The sequence below is a fragment of the Hirundo rustica genome, chromosome 8 (genome assembly GCF_015227805.2).
Source record: "Hirundo rustica isolate bHirRus1 chromosome 8, bHirRus1.pri.v3, whole genome shotgun sequence".
NCBI classification, from domain to species: domain Eukaryota; kingdom Metazoa; phylum Chordata; class Aves; order Passeriformes; family Hirundinidae; genus Hirundo; species Hirundo rustica.
The window spans coordinates 22,489,443-22,514,587 of NC_053457.1; the positions used below are offsets into that span (position 1 = coordinate 22,489,443).

The window sequence follows — 25,145 nt, forward strand, 5'->3', positions numbered from 1 at the left end:
TTCAGCAACTAGGGAAAAAAAAGGATAAAAAACTTTACATTTTATTCAAGTGCATGGAATGCAGTTGTTTATTGTAAAGTCTGTTTGATTAAAGCATTTTTAGCCAACCTTTTTGTTAATTACCACTGTTACTAACTGATACTGGGTGGTTACAGCAGGAGCTTTTGTTGTTTTATTATTTAAGACAAGTGTGAACCAGATCTGTAATCTTTATGGCACAGCCCCAGATAACTGACACAATAAAGTACTACATCTTTCTTTTTACTAGTGCATTAGCATTGACACAGAACTACAGAAAAGCTGTGCTGTGGGGGTTTTTTTACCTTTTTTATTTTTTATAACTGTGTGCATCAACAAGAGTGACAGTTTGGGGCTGACTGTGCATACATCATGTTGGTGATATATGAAGCAGAAACGAGGCAGTTGGATTCTCCAACCCCAAAGCTCGCTCCAGGATCTAGCAGATAGGAAAACCTCCATGAACTGTCTGAGTTAACAGGAGACGTACCTTGAGCCTGAGTAGATTTGATTGGGAAGTCAGTGAAGGAGAATAAATGTGGGAAGGTAAAATAGCTGTCACTTACCTGTTCAGCAGGGTATTTTAGCAACAAAAAGCACTGCCAAACCCTACATATAAATTGATATATTTCTGAGGTGAATAGCTGGCGTTTAGTTTGTAATGTGTCTGTGTATAAGTGGCTTGTTGAGAATGGCTTTGCTTTTATAGTATTTAAAAAATACTCTCTATTTTCTCCTAGCTTTGATCAACTTGTTGAAGTTCCTCATGTCTAATGAAACTGTGTTGCTGGCCAAGCACAACATCTTCACCCTTGCTCTTATGGTGAGCGTCTTTACCCTTGCACAAATCCTCTTATTTTTAACAACTTAGTTGTGAATTAGTATTAGGAAGGAATTCTAATGCTGAAAGGATTCCAGAAAGGATTTCTGGCCTGTTAAGGAGATATCAGAACAAGGCCATGAAGCAGAGGAATATCATTGTGGTTAGTTTCACTAGGTGTTTGGAAAAGGCAGTGCTTAGACTCACTCAAGGGTTGGCTCATTGAAATAAAGAAGTCTATGTGGAGAAAGGTCTTGTTTAATTTTCCAGAATTGTTAATAATTTTTTTTTTTTTCTTCTGTGGTCCTTTATATGCAAAATAGAAACATGTTTTTCTGGCCCTAGATAAAGCAGTATTTAAGCTTCTTGTCTCTCTCTTTGGTACTATAAGGAAAATAAGAGATAAAGCAATGGAGTAATGTAATACTATCTGTTGCAAGTACAAGCTATTCCTTTGAAGGTTTTGGACGTAATTTGTATTGTTGCTGTTGCAGAATAGATGTTGGATAAATGTTTCTGTTGCATCTCCTTTTCACTTGTATAGGTTGTGAACCTGTTCAACATGTTCATCACTTACGGAGACACATTTCTGCCCACTCCCAGCAGCTATGATGAGCTGTATTATGAAATCATTCGGATGCACCAGAATTTTGACAACCTTTATTCTATGGGTGAGTACCTTCTGACTCGTCAGGACTGCTGCTGCTTGGAAGTGAGCGTGGTAGAAGAGGGATGTTTGTGTCAGGTATTTCCTGTCTGGTTGCTACTGATGCGTGCTGTGCTGGGTGAACATAGTTGGCATAGTAGGGCATGTTGGTAAATTAAGAATTGAGAGATGGATAAACTTATTAAAAGGATAAGTGTTTTTAATGTCACCAAAAAGTGCAAACAGGTTCCTTGCCTCTCCCTCTCACTTAATGTTGGAAATAGAAATTTATTGTCACAATGGAGTACGTGGTATTTCATGCATTTTGTTTAGTTTTCCTCTATTACATACAACAATTTCGAGTCAAAAAGCAGGTACATCCTGCAGAACCACTCAACATAGAGAAACACTGAATGCAGGTAAGAATTTGGAAAAGAATTTGAGAAACTTAAAGCAAGGAGCTTGCTGTGCTAGACAAATCACGTCGACTTCACTCATTGCCAAAGCAACCAAGACAACAGCCCTCAGAAACCTGCTTGCAGTGACAAGTGAATTGCTGGACTGAAGAATGTGCCCTCTGGCAAGACAGGGAGAAGCTGCCATCCTTCAAGAGAGAGGGAAGGGAGCCAAGTGACACCCAGCAGGGGAGAAGAGCAAGGAATGCAGGGAGCCAGAGTCAGGCAGTCTTACAATCAGGAACCTGCAGCCCAGAGTAGCTGCAGCAGCACTGGTGTGCTGCATACTTGAAGCTGTGAAAAAAAAGAATGCAGCCGTGTTCTTTGTTTGCTTTATTCCAAAAGGATCTTTCATTGCTTCACCCTCTACTCCCTTAGGCAGGAGCCCTCCTATAAGGAGAGTTAAAGGGCAGACAGTTGGCCACAGCCCTCTTCTGACATAGAAGAGACATCCTCACCTAAATAAAAGTACCTGACTGCCCCCTGTAACTGCTTAGCAGAAACAAACTGCCCTTTTGTATAAATTTCACAGTTTTCAGCCATTACATAAGGAATCACTTGGCCATTTTTGTGCTCTCTGAGTCCTTAAGTTTTTTTGCTAACCCATTTTCTACTCCCATGAGTTGCAACTAGTAAGATGAGGTGCTTTTACTAGGTAATAATTTTTTCAAACCCATCCCCTATGGAAGCTGAAGGTAAGTGGAATAGAAGAATAATAATGCACTAAAATACTTCCTCAGTTGGGTTGCAAAAGGCACACCTGACTTGTTGAAGCAATTTATCACATGAATGTTTGCCATCCTCCTATGTAGAGCAAACCCCATTGAATTACTCATGCAGATGCCTGAATTGAATATATTACTTCAGATATTCAAGTACAGTACCTAGTGTTTGATAAAACAATGTTACTCAGGGCTGAGAACCTTTTTCTGCAGATGACATGTAATGTTGGAATAGAAAGTGAAAAGGGAGCACTGTCTCAAGCTGGTGAAAGCTACCAGGTGTCCTGATAGCTTCCCTTTGCTTGTCAGCCTATCTCTGAGACCACAGTGACCATTCTGTCCCCCAGCCTTGGGGTATTTGTTAGCACAGAGGAGAAATCTACTTGGTCCTTTAGTTTTTTTGTTAAAACTTGAAACTTTCCATGTTGCGAGTGGAGATGGAATCTAATTGACTTGGTTTTTTTTCTCTTGTTCTCAAACTGAACTTTATCCAGATCTGCTGGACAGAAAGCTTCTGTTCTTCAATTATAGGCATAAGTATGCAGCCACTGTGCTTAAGCATTCACTTGCAGCATCCATGTTTCTGGATGATCTTAAATCCGGATGGTGAGCTGTTCCTTCACTTCTAAATTGTGGATGAACCTTTCTTGTGGAGTCCAACCTCCAGAAAACCCTGTATGTACAAAGACACAGAAAATTCCCTTTGTTCAGGCAATATGGAAATTAATCAAAACATCTGCTGCAGGATCTGTTATTGTTTTGATGCTTACCAAGAGTTGTGCAAGTAACTGCCACCGTAAAAACACTACATATTTTGACCTAAATAAATATTTTTGGTACTCTGGCAGAAAAGAATTGGATTCCCTAGAAGTTCTTCCTGTTGCAGAATGTTTTCAGATCTGCTCTTAAGTCTGTCAGAGACCATCTGTGCAAGAGAACACCACCCTTCTTGCTACAGGCAGTGTTTTTTCTTTACACTGGTGTGTAATTCCTCTCTGCAGCTCTAGATAAATGGGCATGTAAAGAATTCTTCATTGCTGGAGAGGGTTTAAACTGCAGTATGTAGTCCAGTTCAGGTGGAGCCTTGCATAAGCAGGAGCTGGAGAACAGCTGTGTGTGGAATAAAAGTTATTCTAGTCTTGGGATGCTGCTCTGTTTCTGGGGAAAATGAACTGTGTATGTGATAATGAAAGCTGTTTGGAGGACCCTGCTGCTTCCATCCCCTCTGCCTCCCTCCTGTCATTATTCTGTTCTGCTCATTCCTTCCATGTTCCTTATGTTTCTTAGATGGGCTTTGAAGGGAACTTCTACCCTGGATCACAGATAATCTCAAAGATAACCTACCTTTTGATGTGGTCCCTGGACTGCCATCTTGCCAAAGCAGATTTTATTTTATTTTTCTTTCCTGTTTTGAATTATGAAACTGGCAGTTCTGTCCCAGCACTGTTAACTGTCTTCTCCTTTCAGTTCTAAGGCTGTCTACCAATGCTGGTCAATGGAAAGAGCCTGCAAGCAAGGTGACCCATGCATTAGTCAATATTAGGTAAGGAGTAGAAGTTAATTACTCTTTTAAAGTTTCTCATTTCCTGTGTGACTGCATTTTTATGATGACAGTTTCTCACTTCCTTTAATGAATTTTGTTTTGAATTCGTTCTACTTGTTGGGCTAAATTGTTGTTCCAAACAGGGCTCACAGGCATAAAGGAACGGTCGCCAGGATTCAATTGTCTATTAATTCTCTCGGCTCTTCTGTAGACTGAGTGCTTTCAAGGCATAGCACAAACTGTAATGAATTAATCCTCACATCATCCTTGGGAGAAGTTATACAGTAGAGAATAATGCTGTGCTGACAGAGCAATTGTGAACTTAATGGATTTCTGTTGCGTGATTCTATTGCAATTCCACAAAGCTATGAAGGGGACTGTAAGCCTGCTGTAATAAGCAGATTCAAGGCCTCTTAACATTGCAAGATTTTTGTGTGTGTTTAAAACTGATTATTTAAGGACATTTCAATGTTCTCTTAAACCGCCTCTCCCTGTTCAAGGGCAGAAGGGGAGAAGTTATGCTTTACTTGTAAGGCTAAGGAGTGTAAATCTAGGTATGTGTTCTTTCACAATGGTAATAATTAATTTTTCTGGCACCTGAAGCAGCTACTGCTGACCAAGCTGAGTACTGAGCAAGAGGATCATGGATATGATTGGAAAGTGGAGGAATGTTGAAAGGAAAATTTTTCTTCTTAGCTCTGGCTTGTAAACAAACCATAAAAGATAAAAGTACTTATACTGAAAAAAAAAATCTTTCTATCACTTCCCTAGTCACCCCAGACTCTTGTTGACTGTGCAACACCAAGTAGCTCAGTAGTGTTGCATTGCTGGTGCTCGTTGTTTTCCTCACTACAATGTGCATTGTGTAGGACAAACTCGCTGAGGGCATTTTTCAAGTCAATATACATTTTAGGTGTCTGTGAACTACCTTAAAGGTTCCCTTAGTAAGTCTGTAAGCTTGATAACATCATATATGATTCTAGACTTATTTTGCTACTCTCCTTATTTTTGGGGATTTTTTTTAAACAGATGTAAGTGAACATGTGTGGGTAGATAGTGGACGTGGAGTGAAGCAGCAGAACAGGTGGCTGTCGACTCCTGTCCCTTAATGTGACACAAGTGTCTGCTCTGGGAATGCTCTGTGTAACCAGTGAGAGAAGTCTAAACTCAGAAGAGAGAAAAACCAAGTGATCGGAGAGAGTTTGTGCTCCCCTCTGGTTTGTGGAACCAAGACTTTGCATGGGCTTCTTTCATGTTGGCCTTGCAACTGCTTTTGTGAAGATCAGCATGCAGCTGAGACAAGATGCAGCCAGGAAACTGGCACCATGATATGCCTTCAAGGACAGCCTGTATCAGACATGTTCAGAAGGTGGTGATGTCTGGACTCAGTGAAGCCTCCAGTCTTTCTCTCTTCTGGATTTCTGGTAGCTTTCCTCTGCTTCACCCAACTGCTCATTTATGTTGGAATTTCATGAATGACTGCTTTTAATTTAGTGAAATTAGTAAAGGTCTAAATTACAGGCCTTGAGAGGAATTAGAATTCTGAGAAGTTAATCTGTTTGATTTATCCCATTTCCCCGCTCTCAAAAAAAAAAAAAGGAAGGGTGAATTTTATTTTTTGGTTTTTCTTCTGGTGGTAAAATACTATTTTTCAAGGATTCTTTAGCTGAATAGATTTCAGAGCAGTCAGAGAATTTTAAAGGTAGTGTGCTTTTGTGAAGGTGTTTGACAGTGTGATGGTTCAAAGTGGTGTCTGGGACTAGAACCTGGCTTAGGTCCCCGTTATCTGAGTTTCCTGTTTGTTTGTGCCCCTTTGGTTTTCACGTAGAGTGGTCTTAGCATATTGTGTTTTATTTGGATGCTTTTGCCATAAAGGAAATGAATTTAGAGATATCCACTCTGGATTTTTTTCCTCACCTTGCTTCATCATTCTGTAAAGTTTTTATGAGCAGTGATTACCTGCTTTTTGCTGTAACTGTGCAGTGCAAAGTCATGCTTCGGTTTATATCTTGGTCTCATTACACAAGCTATTTAAAAATAAATAAACCTTGCAATTTCCTTATCCTAGGGCTTTTAGTGGTTTTAGAAATGTAAAAGCATCTGCCTGTGCATGCATATGGTGGGCTTTAACAAATATCTTAAATCTTAGTGTACAATTTTCTGTGCATTTCTGCCGGGAGAGGAGTGGGGAATTGTTTACAATGGTTCAAGGCTGCAATGCGTTTATGTTATAGGAGTAAATGTTGAGGAAGCACCAAAACAGCCCTGCTTGTGCCCCACAGTGCTGGACTGATGAGCTCTGCTGGTTAATTGCTTTAATAGACAATCTGGATGAGTAAAACCCAGAGAATCTTAGACATGTTCTTCTTTAAACTCAGCTGCAGAGAGATCCTGCTTTGTGTATCCTATTATGGTATGAGCAGTACTTTTTAGCTGGACTAAAAGTTCTCTGTAGACAGTCTTGAGTTTTGTTGTTGCTGATTATTTGATTTTCATTGTCCTTACTCCAGTCAAAAAAGCAGTCATGAATATTCTTTTTGAGTATAAAGAGATAGGGAGCCTTTTCCTGCCTTCTCTCCTTTCCACAGATAATTTATAATTTGTGTCCAACCCAAAGAAAATGAAAAATTGAAGAAGAAAGAATAATAATATCCTTATCTGTCTGAAAATCTTACATATAAAACTAGGATGAGTGATTCTGATTGCTGTCCTATCTCATAATAGTCATTATAATTTCTGGCTCTGGATTTGTCTCTGGTTTTCATAAATAATTGAGATGTGATAGACTGCAAGATGTAGCTGTAGCACTGATGGGGTTGAAATAGGAAGATGCGGTAGTTAGCTGTTTGAAAACTCACCTTTTCACCCATGAGGAAATAAACACATTTTGAGACAAGTTTTGTGGTTTTTTTTAAACTAATGAGCCTCTTCAAGATAACATTGTGCAGGTTTGCATTTAATGAGAATTTTATTAATGCAGGGTTCAAAGGGGCTTTTTCTGATTGCCTATTCAGTGAGAAAGGCAGCTGAGTCCCTGTATTCTTTTAATAGATTTTCTCCAGATCAGGATTTTTCCAAGGTGAATAAATAGATTAACTCAGTGATTAATAGGCTGAATATCTCCCTTGTCTGAAATTCAGCCCCATCATAATTTTTAAAGTAATTTTATTTTTCTCACTGAAACACTTTTAATAAGCAGAGAGTAAGTTTGTAGCATAGAACTAAGCGATAGAATTTTTTTGTTGTTGTTTTTAGGTGTTTTCTGTGCTGTTGTAGCATATGCTGCAATCCTCACTTGGGTGCTTTCATTCACTCTTCCACCTTGCAGCTGCTTTTGTTCCACTTGAGCCACCCTGTGTGATGCTTTTTCCGTGGATGGAAGGTCCTGCTTCTCCCAGGGCTGCTTTTGAGCTTGTAAAAGAGAGACTGGGGATGTGGGAGGAGCACTCAGAGCATTGCATGGATGTGTATAAAATGGTTATGCTTGGTGCCAATCTATGCAGGAGCACTCTGAAGGAACATTTGCATTTTTACTTAGGCCAAATTGGACTGCTTGTTTGTTGTAGGACACTTGTCATCCTGGCCATGAAGCTATAGCTTCTGATAAATCACCAGCACTCACAGAACTGCCCTTATTGAAAATCTTGACAGAGGAGAGAGAAGGCTCCATTCAGATATTTGTGAAGAAGCGGGTGGCTGCAAGCAGTCCGCCTAGTACCTTCAGTATTGTTCCACCAGACTGAAAGGAATTTAGCATTTGTTTAAGGGAGAGAAGACAGAAATGCTGCTGACTTTGTCATGTTGCAATGGCTTTTATGCAGGACACGTGAAAGTGGACCTGCTGGTAGAAAAATGCATCTATATTTGTGGTGTAGGTGGTGACCTACAGTCAGCTGAGACTGTGCAAAGTATGTGTTTATATCTGCACACAAACACTTTCTTCCTTTCCTCTCTGTGCAGACATAATAGACATACAAACACATTTCTTGCCAATATGAATCAGAGTGAAAATGAAAGAGCAGGCTTAAAGCCTGTTGGTGAAAAGAAATGGTCAAGAAAATCTATGTGCATATATATTAAAATACAGATATCTGTATGAGTGTTATAGGTATATGCACCTATATAAATGTGAATATTCATATATGGATGTCTGGGTATATATAAATACATATATAATACATATACAGATATACACTGAAATTCTATACATTTATTTACACGTAGAACACACAGAGACATATTTCCTTTGACAATGGGCTTATTAACGCCGTAATATCCAAGCTGAAAATAGCAAGCACCTTCTTTTTCCATCTTCTCCAAGATGAGCCACAGGGGCTGGCTGTAGATGCTCAGGTGTTGCTTCTTCCAGCAATACTGTTGCACTGGATGAGTCCCCGGGGACTGTGGAACCATGTGGAACTGCTCAGGGCCAGGCAGTGCAGAGGGTGCTCAGGCATGCAGCTTACAGCCCACAATGATCTGGGGTTCATTCCCTGCAATTCTTAAAACCACCTGTGAGGACTGTACTGCTGGAATAGCAACTCCATTGAATTGTTCACTCAGGTGTGTTTAGTGGTAATGACCTCTGACATGCTGTCACTGCTAATCAGCCTGACTGAGCTCAGATCACAGGATAGCACAAGACAGTCAACAATTATTTTCTCATAAGAAAAAAGCAACAAAGCCCAAAGAGAAACTCAGAAATGTATTTTGTCAGTGCTTTTAAATTATAACAAAAGCTCGACAACATTATGGATCAAATTCTTACTAAAACTTTTGAAGGGTATACATCCAAGCTATTTGAAGAATTAGTTCATTGCAGTTTTCAGGTGGTAGCCCAAAAAAATTCTGATGCTGAAAATCTGAAAGCAGATTTTAGATGAGGATCCTGGCTTTGTTCTGGTTCTTTTTTGGTGATCTATGGTCACTCCTTACAGAAGTAGCAAAACTAGCAGACCATTCTTGTCACTTCATGTGTTTCTTGTTGCGTGCTTTTCTGACTGCACAGGGATTTTGGCACAGCAGAACAGTTCCTGAAATGCCACAGTGGTTATAACAGAGTTATAGCAGTTACTCCGAGTTCACCTGCTACCACTGCTTGTTTTTCACTCAACCTTGCAGTAGGTTGGAAAGGGAAAGGTGGTAGGGAAAGTTCCTTTGCTAGGGGCAGCAGGTCTTGATGAGAACAGGTTCTGGCACTAGCTGGCGCCTGAACAGGGAAAGCAGGTGGATTGAAAGGCAAAAACCTTATGAATAGCAACATATTAACAGGAGAATCAAAAAAAGAAGGAAAGAAGCATACCTATCTTGGGTTGCAATCTTTCATCTTTTCACAGCAGTCTAACCCATGTTTCAATTATTTTTATTAGTATTTAAGGCTTTAATCTAGTCATGTAACTTCAGCACTTTGTTTCTTGTACATTGTCTGATTTCTTCTCAGGGCAGGAGTGTTAGTTTTCAGTTACTGCTCTTTATTTACTAGCTGATTCATCTTGGTGTGCTTTTTACAGAGCCATAGCCAATGTTATTCTGCTATAATTTTCTTTCATTCTTTCTCATTTGTGCAGTGGTGTAATTAAATGTTGTCTCTGCCACTGGCCCAAATCCAGGGAGCAAATCTGTTGGCTGAGTGGCATTGTATGGACCAGTTCCACAAACACAGCAGCACGGTTTGGCAAGTCAGGTACATCCCCAAATCACCTTCCTTCTTTCTGCTAGTTACTTCCACTTCAGCCATGAAGGGACTCTGACAATGTCAAGCTTGTTTTCTCTTTAATGGACTTCTGTTTTCAGTAGGTTTTCGGAAGGATTGATTTCTTTGTTGTTTACTTCTTTTTGTGATAGAGTTTCTGGAGCTGATGCTGATTTTAAGCAAAGATGTTTGTATGGCAAGGAATGGCTCTGTCTGAGACAGCATAGCCATAGCTTGCTTTCTTCAGTGCATTTGGATGCCATTCTGCAGAGATCACTTTTGCTCTAAAATTTCATCTGCAAAAGTACACAAGGCATTTTCAATTGGGGTAGGGAGGATCTTGAAGTGATTTATTCCTAGGATGGTAGCCTCGCTTAGCTGGCTTTCTTAGCTTTTTTCCAAGGTCTGCAAGTTTCCAAAGCTGCTTGTGTCAGCGGCTTTCACCTCCTTTCCTCATGTCTCAGATGTGACAGACTGGCCTTCAAGAGGGGCCTGGGAGCAGAATCCACTCTGTACCTCAGCTGTTCTACAGGGTTTGCTGTGGAGGTGAGCCCTCTGTACAAGATAGGATTGTTTGCTGGGTGGAAAGGAAGCTCCTCTGCAAAACAGCCACTGCTTGGTGGCCTCTTCCAGAGTTCAGCATGTCTCTTAGTTCATGTGATTCCCGTAAGGTGAACATCTCAGTGCAGTTTGCCCACTTGTGAGCTTTTGTCCTCCTGGGCATTTTACTGGAAACATTTCTTCCTTGAAATGTGGAAGATTTGCAAAGTTAGGCAGGATCTGTAGGCTACTTCTCAGTTTGGTGAGAAATGTTGCCTCCATTGCTAGTGTATTGGGAACCCAGATTTCAAATACAACTGCTCTGTGAATAGGGAGTTCCTGTCTGCAGCGCTCTGCTGGACTCATGGGTGCAGATTGTAGGCTTACAAGGTGGAGTTAATTAAGCTGCTTGCAATTTTTATTATTTTTGAAAGCTGTGTTTACAATCTTGGAAATGTGATGTTGACACATAATTTCAGCTTTTGTACCGATGAATTTGAGGTGTGAAGCTTTGGGAAAACAATAGAGTAGAGAAGTCAGGGACTTCTCGGTGCGGTTGTGGTCTCCTGTTTGGTTTATGTGAGTGACTGTGCACTGCCTGATCTGAAGAAATGTGGCACTAAGCAAGAAATTGTTTTTTGTTTTGCTTGCCAAATACCTTTCTCTGTAGAAACATAAAAGTAGTGGAGAATATATGTCAGTACGGGGAGTACTTCTGGTTTACTTCAGAAGCGGGTATAATATTTATTGGCCAGAAGCCATTTTTCTGTCTCATTTGCAGATATTTTGGTCTTGAATCCCAGTGCTGGACACAAGCAAGTTATGTCTGAGCTCAGTAATGCATTAAAGCAGGCGCTGCAAACCTAGGATGCAGACTTGTAAACATCTTGGGTTTTTTATTGAAGCACACAATCCAGAGAGCTCTGCTGTTTCTCTCTCTGAATTGTTGTATTGTTTCCTCCTGTTTATGAGAACAATCTTCATTATTTCTCTGGTACTGTGGCTGGCATGAGTTCAGTTCCTAATTGATAGATTTCAACCTTACAGTCAACGTCTTCGTTGGTACCTCTATTGCAGCCAGGAAGCAACCGGATTCTTTTGGCCCCAAGAACTGGCTCTACTGGAACATGATTGAAGCACAGTTTGAAACAGCTGTTTATAGCTTGTCGAAACTTTGTCCATGCTGGTTTTATTCTTTGGGTAAATATAAGGGACTCTGATCTCTGCTGGTCTCAAATCTGGCTTTCAAGATACGCTTCAGTGGAGAAAGAACATTAAGCAACTTTCTTCATAACCCAAACAATGTAAAAATCATTGTGAGCTTAAATAACACCTTTTTCCCTTGAAAAGTGAGGTAGTATAATGCTGTTTTGCTCTTTCCGTTTAAAAGAAATCTGTTGCTCACAGCAGCAGTCAGAATTATTATTCCCTCTGAAAGTCTGGGCTGTGGGATGTGTACTTAAAGAAAAGCTTTTCAAAAGCCAGTGACGTGCATTTCTTATTATCTTGTACTAGTGGGGGGCCTAAAATTTGGGTTTGCTCGAGGAATGTAAATGCCCTGTTCTCTTAATCTTCCTTTAGGACTAAACTGACAAAGTACCCACTCATTAAATGCATCTGCTCATTAAGGTAATGAAGTACCTACCTTATCTTGAGCTGAAAGCAGGGATAATAATACATTGTTGGCATGACTGCAGAACTGCAGTCTGTTTGGGTTTTTTTGGGGGGTGGTTTTTTTTTTTTTGGTGCACTCCAGATTGCACCAGAATCTGGAGTTTAGTTCCCAGGGAACTGTGAGAGGAAGATATCTTGTTTCTAAGACTTTTTTCATTAAAATAAATATTTATTCCAGGTTTTAAAGTTAAGGTGTTGGGGTTTTTAGGAGCTCTAGCCACGAAGGCAAAGAAGGTTGTGTCACCCTACCAGTAGGTTGTCTTACCCTATTTGGCAAGCAAAGCAAAAGCCAATTTCTTGCCTGGTGCCACCCTTCTTCAGATCAGGCAGTGCAGTCACTCACATAAATCAAGGTTGCAAAGGGGCTAACTTTGCAACTGCCAGTAAACACCAGCTGGCTACGGTGAAAGTAAAATGCTGCTCGGAGGGGAAGGGAGAAACAGAACTTGAGTGAGTGAGATTTCCAGGTTGTGTCAGCCTGTAGAGGGTGGAGGTCCAAACAGCTCAGTGTTAGAGACAACAGGACAGTCTCTCTTAGCAGCATTGACCTGTTAAACTACTTTCAAGCTGAAATGCTACCAAGTGTTTTTTACGGTTATGTCCAGAGTCATCAGTGGTCACGGATGTGACGCTTCGCAGGGTCTAAAGTCTTGTTCTTTTGTTTGTGCAGTATAGTGCAGGGTGGTTTCTGCAAACTGTTCTTGCTGTTAATATAAACATAATCATTGCCTGAAGCTTTGCCTTAAGTACTGGGCTTGAGACAATAGTACTGTGAGCTCAAAAAGTGGGAGCTTGGGTTGGGAGTCTGAAGTCAGAGATCACTGACTCTTGGAAGGCATCTCACTCCAGTGGAGTCCTCTTTGATAGGATAGAAAAGCATGGTCTCAAATGTGTCGTATTTTCAGGGTGACCAGAAGTGGAATGACCTTAAAAGCTCCCTGGCAATCCTTTTGCCTGACTTTGCTAGAAAACTTTGAAAGCCTAAAGCTTTTTCATATTGCTGCTTTAGTGATTAATTAGGTCATCACTTTGTGTGTTAATTACAGTGACATTTTTCTTCTCATTAGTTGGATTATGGAAAGTTTTTGAGTCAGTGTGGGACAGGAAATAATGCAACCTTTGTAGCCAAGGGAAGGATGGTTTCAAACTTTAGAACATTGAATTTCAATGGTGACTTTGGCTACTGTAAAAAAAATGCTGCAATCCACTATACAAAATGTGTCTGGTAAGTGCTCTGAGGGCAGGATAAATGCCTTTTATTCTAAACAAACGTGACGTTGCACACACTTTGGATGAGGAATTTTAAACTGGATCCGTCTTCTGGAAGATTGTGTAGTATGTTAATTAATGTAAAGCTCTTGCTGCTGACAGAGGGGTGTGAATATGATATATTTCATGTAATGTCCTTCATGGTGTGTCTGAAAAGACTTTACAGAGTGGTCATTAAGCAAAGCAGTGTACATGAAAGAAGGCCAATTGTTTTTCCTTACATTTTCTTCCAATTATTTAATATCCTCTTTATAATTTTGCAACACTGTTTGCTTTGAAATATGAGCTTTACATTAACTTTTAATGATATCTGAGATGAGCTTGTCTGGGGCAGACATTACCTTGTAAACTTAGAAAGCAATAGGTCTGCCACATGTTGTTCTTGATTCCTTAGTTTGAAAGCTCTGGTTGCTTTGAGGTTAAGCCCCTGTGTGATATGTTGAGCCTTGCTGCAGGAGCAGACTGTGCAGTTCTCACTGGGTAGCACCTATTTTTCTTCCGTGTTTGGTGACTTTTACTCTTAGCATGAACTAATGTCAGAAGTGAAGAGTCACCAAACAAGAGTGTCCAGGATCTGAAGGTGAACTGGGAAATAAAGTTAGTCAGATTGCAGTAAGGGAGGCTCTTCCCAGAATGAATGATCCCATACTGGACCAGAGAGCTCAGTGCAATCTCCATCCTTGGGACTTACTCACATCTTGCCTGAGCATAGCTGTGAGTTAACTGGCCCGGTGCTGGGTACAAGGTTGGACCATGGAACCCATCAAGGTCCCTTTTTAACCTAACCCATTTGATTTTAGAGAGCAGTCTCTTCACTGCATGGTCAGAAGCAAGAAAGCTTGTTTTCATGGAGTGTGTTGTGCTGTGTGTTAACTCTGAACCTGTCTGCTAAACATACAGAGTAGGGCACTTACTTAAATCAGCAGGTGCTTGGCATCTATTTTCTCTCCCTGAAAGACGTTTAAAGGGTAAAAACTAGGGAACTTGCTGTATGTGTGGTTGCAGATGCCCAGTATTGTTTGCTGTCTGTGATCTTACCATTAAATTGGATCCTGCCTATGAGATCCAACTACGCAACTCAGTCATTTGTGAGCAGAAACTGTTCTCAGTGTGATTAATGCTGTGGTTGATGATGGGCACGGAAAGAACTGCTTTGAATAATGCCCATTATGGCATATTCCCCTGTGTGTGTGCATTTAAAGGAAGAGGCTATGGTTATATGAGATTGAAGGCATTTTAGAGGCAGCTAATGACAAGTGAAAATGATAGCCAGGGTAGATTAATTGTTAAATGAATTGTGTCTGCCCTTGCTGTCATTTTAATGTGGTATTGGTCTAAGTATGATGTTATATAGCAGGAAGGCATCAGGGAGCAATACTGTGCACTTGGGTTCAGGTCAGAGGAGTTTAAAGGCTTAGCCATCAGGAGTTTTTCTCTAGTTTAGACTCTTTTTGCAGTGTGGGGTTTTCTTCTTCCCCTCTGAGAGTACAAAAATCTTTGTTTTGATTAATTTTGGTTTAATGAGCTTTTTTTTTTTGTTTTTTTTCCCATGCTTTTTTTGACAGTAGAGTAAAGCAGTATTTTCTCATAATCAGTTTAAAATAACCTTTGCATTAACTGTTTCTGGAATGAGGTGGTACTAACTGAACTTGGTTGAGCATAGCTCAGGGATTTTTTCTTATTTTTTTAAATTGTACTCTATCTCCAGGGCTATATATTATATTTAACTTTATTTTGTCATGGGGTGGCTTTATATTCATTCCTTCAGTCTGAGTGGAACATAAGGGAAATTAAGCTGGAAGAGGACTGAAAGCAGCCAGGCATAGGTCTCATCCTGCCATTACTATGAATAAATCTGTCCTTTGAATTGATTTGGAGTGACAGTGAGGCAGGAAGGCACTGGCAGAAGTTGTATGTCTCTTGGTGGGTTTTGTTCACACATGGCCAATAGCCTCATTTGAGTGAATTTCGTGTGCTTTCCAGATGAAATGTTGTCATACATGTTTCAGTAAAGTTTAGTGGTCCTTGTTAAGACTTAACTGTACTGAGGGGTTCTTGGGGCCCTTTTCTCTGCTCGTGCTTTTTTATTTTTAAGGTATATGCTGTGTTTGGAGGGGAATCAGTTTGGTCCAAGGGTACTTAGAGGATGTGAGCTTTGATTGCTTTCAGCCTGCTAATCTTCGTGATCCGAACTGTGCACTCAGGCAGGGGGGAAAAAAAAAAAAGCCGTCTACACAGGAAAATAGACTTTCTGTTAAGTATTTTCCTTTCTTAGGAAGAGAGAAGGCCTTCAAATCCATCTTAGAGAAAGATAAACTTGTGTGGGGACAGGTGCAGACAAGCATCAGGAATCATGGTTTCCTTCTGAAGGACTCTGGGCTCATGCTTTCCCCAGCCCAGCCAAGAGAAAGCGAGTGGATACTGCTAATGTAGTGGAAAACATCAGTGATGTGGGACAGCTTCTGCAGCTGAAGGGTAGTTTGTAATGGGAACAAATGGATAGGGAGGGAGTGTCATGAATAAATAAAAGTTGGAAGAGAAAGGTTTTTCTAAAATTAAAAGCATTGAGAGTCTGGGGCACTCCTGTAATCAGTTAGAATGATTCAGTCTAAACAAGAAAGGATTATTTTGAAGCTGAGAATATGAGAGAATGGGAAGAGCCAGAACCCCATTTTTGCACCAGGAGGAGCCCAGGTGAAAGATGTCTGCAGAGGTTCTCAGTGAGCAAGGAAGATGGGGATTTTTTGGTGGGTTTGACTTTTTTTTTTTTAATTCCCTCTCCCCCCATCAGTAATGTTATCAGCTCCAGAGCGTTAGAGGTGGATCAGATCCTGTTGGTCCATGGCTTGATACATGATTCATAGTGTGTGATAGATACCATTGCAGGGTTTTCTACAGTGTAGGGCCTGTAAAAGCTCCTACCTGCTGTTACATCGTGTGTAGGTTCTTTGCTTCCTGCGTCAGTGACTGAGAACCTGTTAGTGTTAACAGGGTAGCCACTTCAAAAGGACAGATGCCACTCCCTCCTGCCAGTCAGGGATCACTTTTCCACTGAAGGAAGACAGTAAATGTCTTCAGTAAAATTCAGGGGCTGGCTAACAAATTGCAGTTTAGAATACATTACAGATGATGAATGTGATCTCCTTAAAGGGAAATCTGTTCGTTTGACTTAGTGCTCTTACGATTAATTGCTTGCCAGATTAAATTGCTCCATAAAATGCATGCTACTTTATTGGATCTCTTCATGATGAGATTAGCTAGGCTATGCTGGTTCTTTGTATGTTAATTACAGTGGTATTTTCTTCTTCAATTTAATTTTTAAATTGTTTAGCACAGCATGCTTTCTCCTAACCTCAGGAAAGTTGTCTGTATTTTTCTTTTGACCACTGTTCTATAATCACACTGCCCTTTTCCCAGAAATATTCTGGGTTCCTTTATAGAAGTATCACACACTATGGAGGGTACATCCTGAGATTTTTCTGTGTTTTCTTTGGTGTGCTGCTGAAACACAGAAATGGTTCCAATCTTGCACAGGTTCATTATGTGACAGTGTAGGATGAGGAATGAGGAAGGTCTGAACTAAAGCTGTGGAGGCAAATTTTCAGGGTTGCTACACAGATAGGAATTTATCCAGATAAACTAAGCTTTCTGCTTTTGTTGATAAGTGTAAAGCTCACTGACTAGTCAGAACGTTTGCTTTATGTCTCAGCTGGAAAATTGATACTACAGCAGTTCAGTATTCTGTGCTGTTGATGTTTCAGAGCAAATTTGGTGGGAAGGACCATGTAAGCTTTCCTTTTTCTTGGAGGAATTCTCTGTACTCAGTAACCATAACCAAGACATATTTGTCCCTGGAAAATGGAAACACAAAAAGTTGAACAGCCCTAGAATTGTGGTGACAGCCTGTAGTTACTGAAGGAGGCCAGCAGTAAATATAAGGAAAATTTAAGCAAAAATGAATTTAAGTTTTCATTACCAGACTTGTCCCAGCCTTTAGGATATTATCTCATGCTCCCTTCCTCAGACAGGGACCTGACTACCTGTGCAACTACCCCCCACATGCACACACAAAAAACTCCCTATTCTTTTGCAGTGCCAAGACTGGGATTTGCACATAAATGAATGTTCCCACAGCAGTATTACAGGGGCTCTGTTGAAAACTTGTTGGTTTTCTTTATTTTTAAAATTTTTTAATGTTTATTCTGCTGTACCACTCTAGATAAAATATGTATTAATATTCAACCTCTGTGGTGTTTAAAATCATTCACATCTCTTGCTCTAAAATGGAACTTCTCTCTTACCGAGCTTTAATAACTTTTTAAAAAATTTGTTTAACCCTTCTCCCTCTGAAAATAGTGTGTTATCTTTTATTAGAATTGATTCCCAAAGGCAAGGCAAACTTTTGTATTTATTATCCTAGTCTTTCATTTCCCATCTATCCAGAGCTTAGAAAATTCAAAAGGGTATAGGAGGACTAGAAAAGTTTCAGAAAGGGGCATCAAGAATGACTGAAGGCATAGAACCAGGTGTATTATGAAGAACATTTATATACCTCACAAGTCTTCAGTCTGGAAGAGATGGCAGAAAATATATGGAAGAGTTAGTAAAAATTACCAAATGTCAGAGAGAAGGTGAAGGGAGCAGTAAGAAGAGGGTGCATCAGAAGATAGATAAGCTGAACCAAAGAGATACTGCTTCATGCTATACTTAGTTAAGCTGTGGAATGTCAAAAAGTTATGTCAATTTAAAGCAATGATTATACAAATTAATGGACCATAATTTAATCATGGGTTGTTTTTGGGACAGTATCATTTTGGTTTTGTCTGCTTTTATACTGTTACCTGAGCTCCAAATTCTAGCAGGGACACAGAAGCCTTTGCTACCTCAGCATGGCAATTTGAAACGTTTGAATAAATTTTATCTGTCAGCATTTTCTCAGGAATAAGTTAGTTACTCCAAAGTCTTTAGCCAGGGGTAAATCCACATGTCAGCGTCCCCCTGGCACTGCTTTCAGGATGGAGGCGTTGTGGTTTGCTTACAGTCATGCTTCTGCTTATATACATGGTTTGTTCAATGTCCTTTCGAGTTGAGAAGGCAGAATTCCCATGTTAGAGGTCTGGAAGGGTTCATTGTTAGGGGAAGGAGTCTCTTACCTGTGCTTTGACCCACACTCTCATAGTGTGCAGAAGAGGAGACCTCCAAGCCTTTCTGTGGCTTTCTGCTGTTCCTTGTGTGTGCCCAGGAAATACTGTCTGTGGTAATTTAGAAGAGGAATGTCTAAGGAAGAATATGAGCTGGTCTCCTGTTTGGCAGCCTTTTGTTCTTTTCTGGGAGGGGCAGAGAAGTGCATGATTTTCTAGAGTATTGGTGGAGACGAGAGTAGAACCATGGAAGATTTTTCTTTCCTCATGATTTTACTTCAGGATTTCATTCATCATCAAGTTCCTTTTTTCTCCAGAAAGAGCTCATGGAGAGCTGTCAGGATCATGTACTTATAAATCTCATGAAAGTTAAACCCATGCTAGCTGGGCAAGACATGATTTTAATTAAGAAAGACTAACAGGATTTTTTTGTCTTTTTTTTCCTTCCTTGCTAGCCCCAACACAAATATAAAAGTCTTCTAATTTCAGTAGCCTCTTGTTTGTCAGCTCAAAAAGGCTGAGCTGATAGAGCCTTTTGAGACTTCTTTGATTAAAAAAATTAAAAGTTAAAGACTCCGTTTTTTTTTAATTTGCTTAAGGGGACAAATCCTTTTACTTCATCTGTAGAGCAAGGAATTGAATGGGAATGTAATCAGGTTTTTTCTGTTGCAGGTTGCTGTTCTAAGGAAGTTCATGTTGGAAAATTTATCGTTCATTCCTTTTTCCTTCTGGCTACTGTAGATCCCAATGCACTGCTCTATAAATAGATATATAAAAGGTTCTTTTGCTGACATCTCTGAAGACAATTTTCGATTTCACTTAATCCAAAGAAAAAAACTATCATGAATTCTTAGTGCACAAGTTAGATGAGTTAGGAGAAGAAAGGGATCAGGGTAATCTGATCTCTGCTGTCTCAAATAATGATCTGGTTTTTGTGATGAGCATTTATCTATGAAAACCAGCCAAGGTGAATTAAAGGAGCATTGTGTGAAAACAGGTGAAGCCACATATCCTGATGTTGTCCCCAAACTGCTTATGTATGGAGGTGGGGAGGACTTTTTCCCTTGCTGAGAAGCTAAGACCTCATGGCTCCAGCTGGTTCTCCTGCCCAGTGCTGGTCTCCCAGGCCGGTTCTACATCCCCACCTGTGCTCCCTGCCACCAGCACCAGCACAGTGGAGGCTGAGAGGGTCTCCTTCAGAGCACAGTGCTGACCTGACTGAGTGCCAGGATGAATTTGCTTCCCATCCGTTTCTTCTCCAGTCCATGGTACCTCTTACAGGGAAAGCCATCTGTGTTACAGCATTTTTATCTTAGCTTGGGGAAGCAGATGGAACAGAGGTATTGTGATGCTCGTGGACTGATGTTGTGAAGCAGTTGAAGCTGCCTACTGCATACAAACCTAGTGCTGACTGTTTAGGCTTTAAATGATGCAGGTACAGTTCTCCTGGAAAGGCTGAGTGCTGAGGGTGTCTCTAATCCCTGACTTTCTAAACAAACCTTTCCTTGTGTGTTAGCAGTTATTCAGTTGAAAGAGTTTGCTTGATGTCGAACGATGCTGCTGTGGAACCCTACTAAGGCCCCATCTGCTAAGAGCTTGTATTGATTTGTGTCTTAGTTTATAAAAGCCTTCAATTCACCTTGTGTAAATGCCATAAATAATATAGACCTACTAAATGAAATATGCTGTGGGAACATCCCAAAAATCATTTTGGTCTGGGTTGAACAGAGCTAATCTAATCATGGTTAGGAGTTTCTCAATAGCTGTGAAGCAAAAAGTGTATTGTCATATTCTAGCTTAATGTATTAGTCAATACACAGGGGCAGGAAGATAGGTATTTGAAAGTGGTAATCAACTTTAATGAAAACAAGAGGTTTTAATGTTAAAATATTACAAAACTTCAGATGAAACTATTTGTAGATTATATATGTACACACACAGTGGAAGTATAGTCAAGTCCAGTCCTGTGCATGTGATTTAGCTGCATAATCCTAACATTTGTATGCCTCTTTGTCACCAGGACTGCAATGCTTCAGAAGCTATATGTATGTATATACTAAATAAATCATTTTGCTCACTCGTAGCAAACAGCCACTTTGTGCCAGCAACATTGCAGAATGCATTTTAGGACACATGGGGCATTGATGAATAATTTTGTCCTTTTGAAATTCCATGGGCTTTAGGGCACCAAAATATATTTCAGGTTGGGCTGGGTCCAGATGAGTGTGAGAACTCCTTGGCAGCACTCCTTGTAGAAAGCATATGGAAGTTTTAAAGGTGACCGCTTTTTAGAAATTTAATTGGATTTTTGTTCTGTTCAATTATGTGTAAAGAAAGCAAAAAGGTAAAGGGATGTGGCATTTCTTAGGTTGTTCAGTTAGGAATATCCAGCATATCAAGGCTGATTTTTTTTCAAAGTGGTCTGTGGGCATGACATCTTGAGTTCTCTGCATTGGAGAGATCAGCTCATGTGCAGTGGTTCTTGTAGAGGAAAGAAAATGTGTTTGTATGCTCATAAAATTATTCTAATCAATGTTTCCGTGGCAGTTAACACAACTGCAAGATGAAGAATGTGTCTGTGTGCTATTAGCATTGTTAATTGAGAGGAAACATGGATGCAGCCCATTGTCAGAGCTGAGATTTGTCTTCCTGTCATTTTTCTGCACTTGATGGCCCCAAAACTGCTGACATGGTCAAACAGGACATTGCAGATGACAGCGATATGACCAGTCCAGAACTCAATAACTCTGCCTCGAATGGTTTATCAGCAAGCACTTGGTCTTGGCCAACGCAGACAAACCATACAAACAGTTGTCCATTGGCCAAGAGTTTTTAGGAATTTGGGGTCATATGTCAGCATTCATTGCTGAAGAACCTCCAGGTGCCTAGAGGAACTTGGAGAGCTCTTGAATGTCAGCACAGGGCAAGACTTCAGAACTTGCCTTGATGTTGGTGCCCCAAGTATTATTTGCTGACAATTGTAGCTCATCTGCTCAACTGGAAAGCTCATGACAGTAGAGAGACATAGTATTTAAGACATTATTTTTGTGTCAGTTCTGTAGCAGAGATTACTGAGGTTCTATGGACACATGAAACTCCTAATGTTTCCTTTGGAGCTAGTAGTGGGCATCAGTGACAAAGCTGGAGATTCTAAGAGTGAATGATGTGACAAAGCACTTGTCGTGGAGCATCCCTAGAAGACAAGGAGGGTGCCTTTCTTAGCTGATAAGCGTGAAAACAGTGCTATGTAAGTTTTTTAGTGATCACAAGGGACATAAGAATTTCTTATCAGTGTTGCAAGTTACTGGAAGACTGGCAGAAGGTTAAATCATGGAGTAGATGAAGTGTGTGATCTGAATTGCTTTTTAACCTGTCAGGCAGTTATTGAAAAAAGCAAGTGCCAGTTTGCAAACAGGGGCTGTATCTTGAAAAGCAGTGTTTCAAGAAGCGTTGACTGACAACTTTACTCTAGATCTTTCGTGAAACATTCAGCTTTTTTTAGGTTTATTTAATCCTAGAAATATTACCAAGAAAGTGATTTTATGATGGTATATATTTTGCAATTTTTTCTGGTGTCTGTTTCCAAAAAGGTTGTTGAAAACTTGGAGAAAGGACAGAGAAGCCCCAGTTATGTGAAACCAGTGAGAACGCTTTCAAGATTTCAGTATCATAATCTCTTTAAAACAAAACCTATGGTGTGCTCTTTAAAGTGTTCAAGCATCTTTGATGAGATAAAATACCAAAATGGAACAGGAATGTACGACTAGACACTGAACCCAATTTGCAGCTGCAAATTACATACCCATTTCTTACTAGGTAATTAATCACTGTAGTGAATGACTGAAAGAATATGCTTTCCCCTCCTTGATATCCTATCTGAATAGAATACCTTGGTGAAAGGTGCTCTAGCTAGCTACTGACACGAGAGTAATGGTGTAAGGGTAATGTTGAAAAATGTGGTATACACAAGTTCAGATAAGCTGATCTACTAACTTGTAGTGTCATGAATCAGGTAGATTGGATCAAAGGTATCATTTTGCATTTAAAACTTAACAAATTCACTCTGGATTCTTGTGCTTTCGGCTTTCATCTTTGCAATATGAGATTTCTCCTCCAGTACGTTAGTCATAGGCATACTGAAATTTATCCATGGAGCAATTAAACAGAAGGGCAACCCTGAGAATTATTCTGAGATGTTTTTGTTCTTAAGACCACAAGATGGAGGTAGGATTCAAGGAGGTGTCAAAAGGCCACAAGCTTTTCATTTTTCTGCAGTTTGCAGTCACCATGATGGCTATGCTGAGAGAGTAGGGCCTAGGATGAAATACTTGTGCTGCAAGGAAGTGTGGAGAAATTATTCACTACCTTAAACTCCAAGCAAAATTATTACAGCTGTAATTTAAATTTTCAGTCATATGTGTTTCATTTTTTTAGGGGAGAAGGGATTTTTCCCATTGTATTTCAGGATGGATAGAGTTTTGTACTCAATTGTAATAGCAAAAGACAGCTACTTCAGAGAGGCCTAAAAAAATAAGGTTTTACTGAATGAATTTTGCTCAGTTTCCCATGTTTAATCTTGGAATTAATGGTCAGGAGCAGTAAATCATGCTAGGAACTGTCCTCAAACCCAAAGATGGGTTAAGTATGCTGATTATTTCAGCAAAGTCTCTCTTTTTTTGAAGTTCCTGCATATAGAGTAAGCTTAAGTGTTGGTTTTCTTGATGATTTTGAGGGTGCCAAGACACCCTTTGGCACAAAGGGTCCTGTTCATCAGCTTCAGGGTCTGAATCCTGGCACCTGGAAGAGGCCCCTGTATCCATGTATCCAGATACTCTCCAATTGGATCACAACTGGCAGTCCTATAGCAATTCTTGGTGTGTAAAAGTAGGGTGGGAACTGAATCTTAATGATGCCCACCACCAGGAGAAAGGAAATTGTGCTGAACTGTGCTGTGGTGAATTGTGGTGAATCCCAGCTCCTGCCAGAGCTGGAAGAGAACTCGACCTTCAGGAGCTGTCTGACTGCAGTTTTCCTGGAATGGTTAAAAATACTTAAAAGTGATGGTGTGATTGATGATACGTTAAAAACCATTAAAGGAAATAGGAAAAGCAGTCAATACTTGATGCAGATCTATTGCTGGGTCATGAAGAGCTGCTCTGAGGGAGGGTATAAAAAAGCCCAGGACAACCTGTTCTGGACCTTTTAGTAGCTGTCCCAGCCTGTACCTGCAAAGAATCTGCAAGGGCTGCAAGTCTGTCTTCACTCTTCTCGTGCCACCCCCTAGTTCTGTCTGCTGTATAATGGCAGAGGTGGTTTTGGGCACCAAATCAAACTCTCGGGTTTGCCATTGCTCTTCAGGAGGTTAAGCACTCTGTTTACTCCTGCTCTCCTGTGCCACTTGCATTGAAGCAAGAGGTTTCTCTGCTGGCACCCCCTGTTCATCACTATGCAGAATGAAACCGTTCATCACTATGCAGAATGAAGCTTAGAAGTTGCCTGAATATTAATTTTTCAGCCTTTCCGAGAACTGTGGAAAGTAAAGGTCGGGGAAAATATCTTGGCTTCTATTAAAGCAGAATGATGAACACGCTGAGCAGTGAACAGGCATCCCAGCCTGTAGTACACCCCAAACCTGGGCCTGCTACCAGCACTGCTCTCCTCCTGCCAGGACCCGGGCAGTGACTTGTACAGAGCAGTTGCACATCTCTGAATGCAGGGATGTTGTGTCTGACGGCTTAGAGATCCATAGATCTTGAGGTGAGAGTCCTGCTCTGTGGCAAGAGGAGTCCTGTTAGAAAGGGAGGTGAACCATTAGTCCTTGGTCGGTCTGGTTTGTGTATATGTGCAGTGTGCAGTTAAATACTCTGTGTTGGAGCCACTGGAGTCATTTTGGAGATTGCTTGGAAAGAACTTGGATGTAACCAGTATACAGTTGAAACCAAAACACTTTCCAGTATTTGCCAATTCTTATTTTGAAATATCACCTCACTTGTTTTAAATTAACAGCTGAATGCTTTCAACATACAGGTTTGTCGCTTTTATCCCAAACGTTGTATTTCAAAACTTAACTGAAATCTTAAAGTTTGTCCGAAGTTTTGAATCAGCTCAATTGATGGACAAATATGGAAGAAAAAAACAAAAAACCCTTCTAAATTTTGTTCACATTTCTTGTTCAGTTATTATGCAGCTTATCTGTGAATCCACATACAGTTCTACCCTTTAGATAGCATTCATGTTTTTATTTGTTTGGGTTTAAATCCTTTTTCGCTTTCCATATCTAATTTTTGTCCCAGGGAGAGGTTTATACAATTTTAGTTTCCTTGAATAATGAGCATGCTGCCAAGCCTTGGCTCTTACAAACTGCTAAGTGCTGTTGCTCATTAGCATCAAATGCCACAGCCCTGTATCACTTTGCTCTGTTGCCTCAGCGAGTACATGGCAGCTCTTGTAGAGGGTTTGTGTGGCAAGGGTTTGGTAGAGGAGAGCTACAGGGGTGGCTTCTGTGAGGAGCTACCAGAGGCTTCCCGTGTGTCCCATGGAGCCAGTGCCAGCCAGCTCCAAGGTGGATCCACTCCTGGCCAAGGCTGAACCCATCAGTGACAATGGTAGTGCTTCTGAGATCAAT

At 40.4% G+C, this 25,145-nt stretch overlaps 1 protein-coding gene across 8 annotated transcripts in view; it reads left to right on the forward strand.

Moving 5' to 3' along the window:
• The window catches only part of ARMH3 (armadillo like helical domain containing 3), a 122,629-nt gene that overhangs the window by 50,694 nt on the left and 46,790 nt on the right, over window positions 1-25,145 (forward strand). For 7 of the 8 annotated variants that reach the window (XM_040071558.2, XM_040071564.2, XM_040071559.1 and 4 more), the window contains 3 exons: window positions 759-841; window positions 1,383-1,509; window positions 4,129-4,204. In XM_040071558.2, the coding sequence (XP_039927492.1) occupies window positions 759-841; window positions 1,383-1,509; window positions 4,129-4,204 (286 nt within the window). Of the gene's footprint in view, window positions 1-758; window positions 842-1,382; window positions 1,510-4,128; window positions 4,205-5,233; window positions 6,210-25,145 lie in introns of those variants that run through there. The other variant, XM_040071563.2, reaches the window with a different exon arrangement.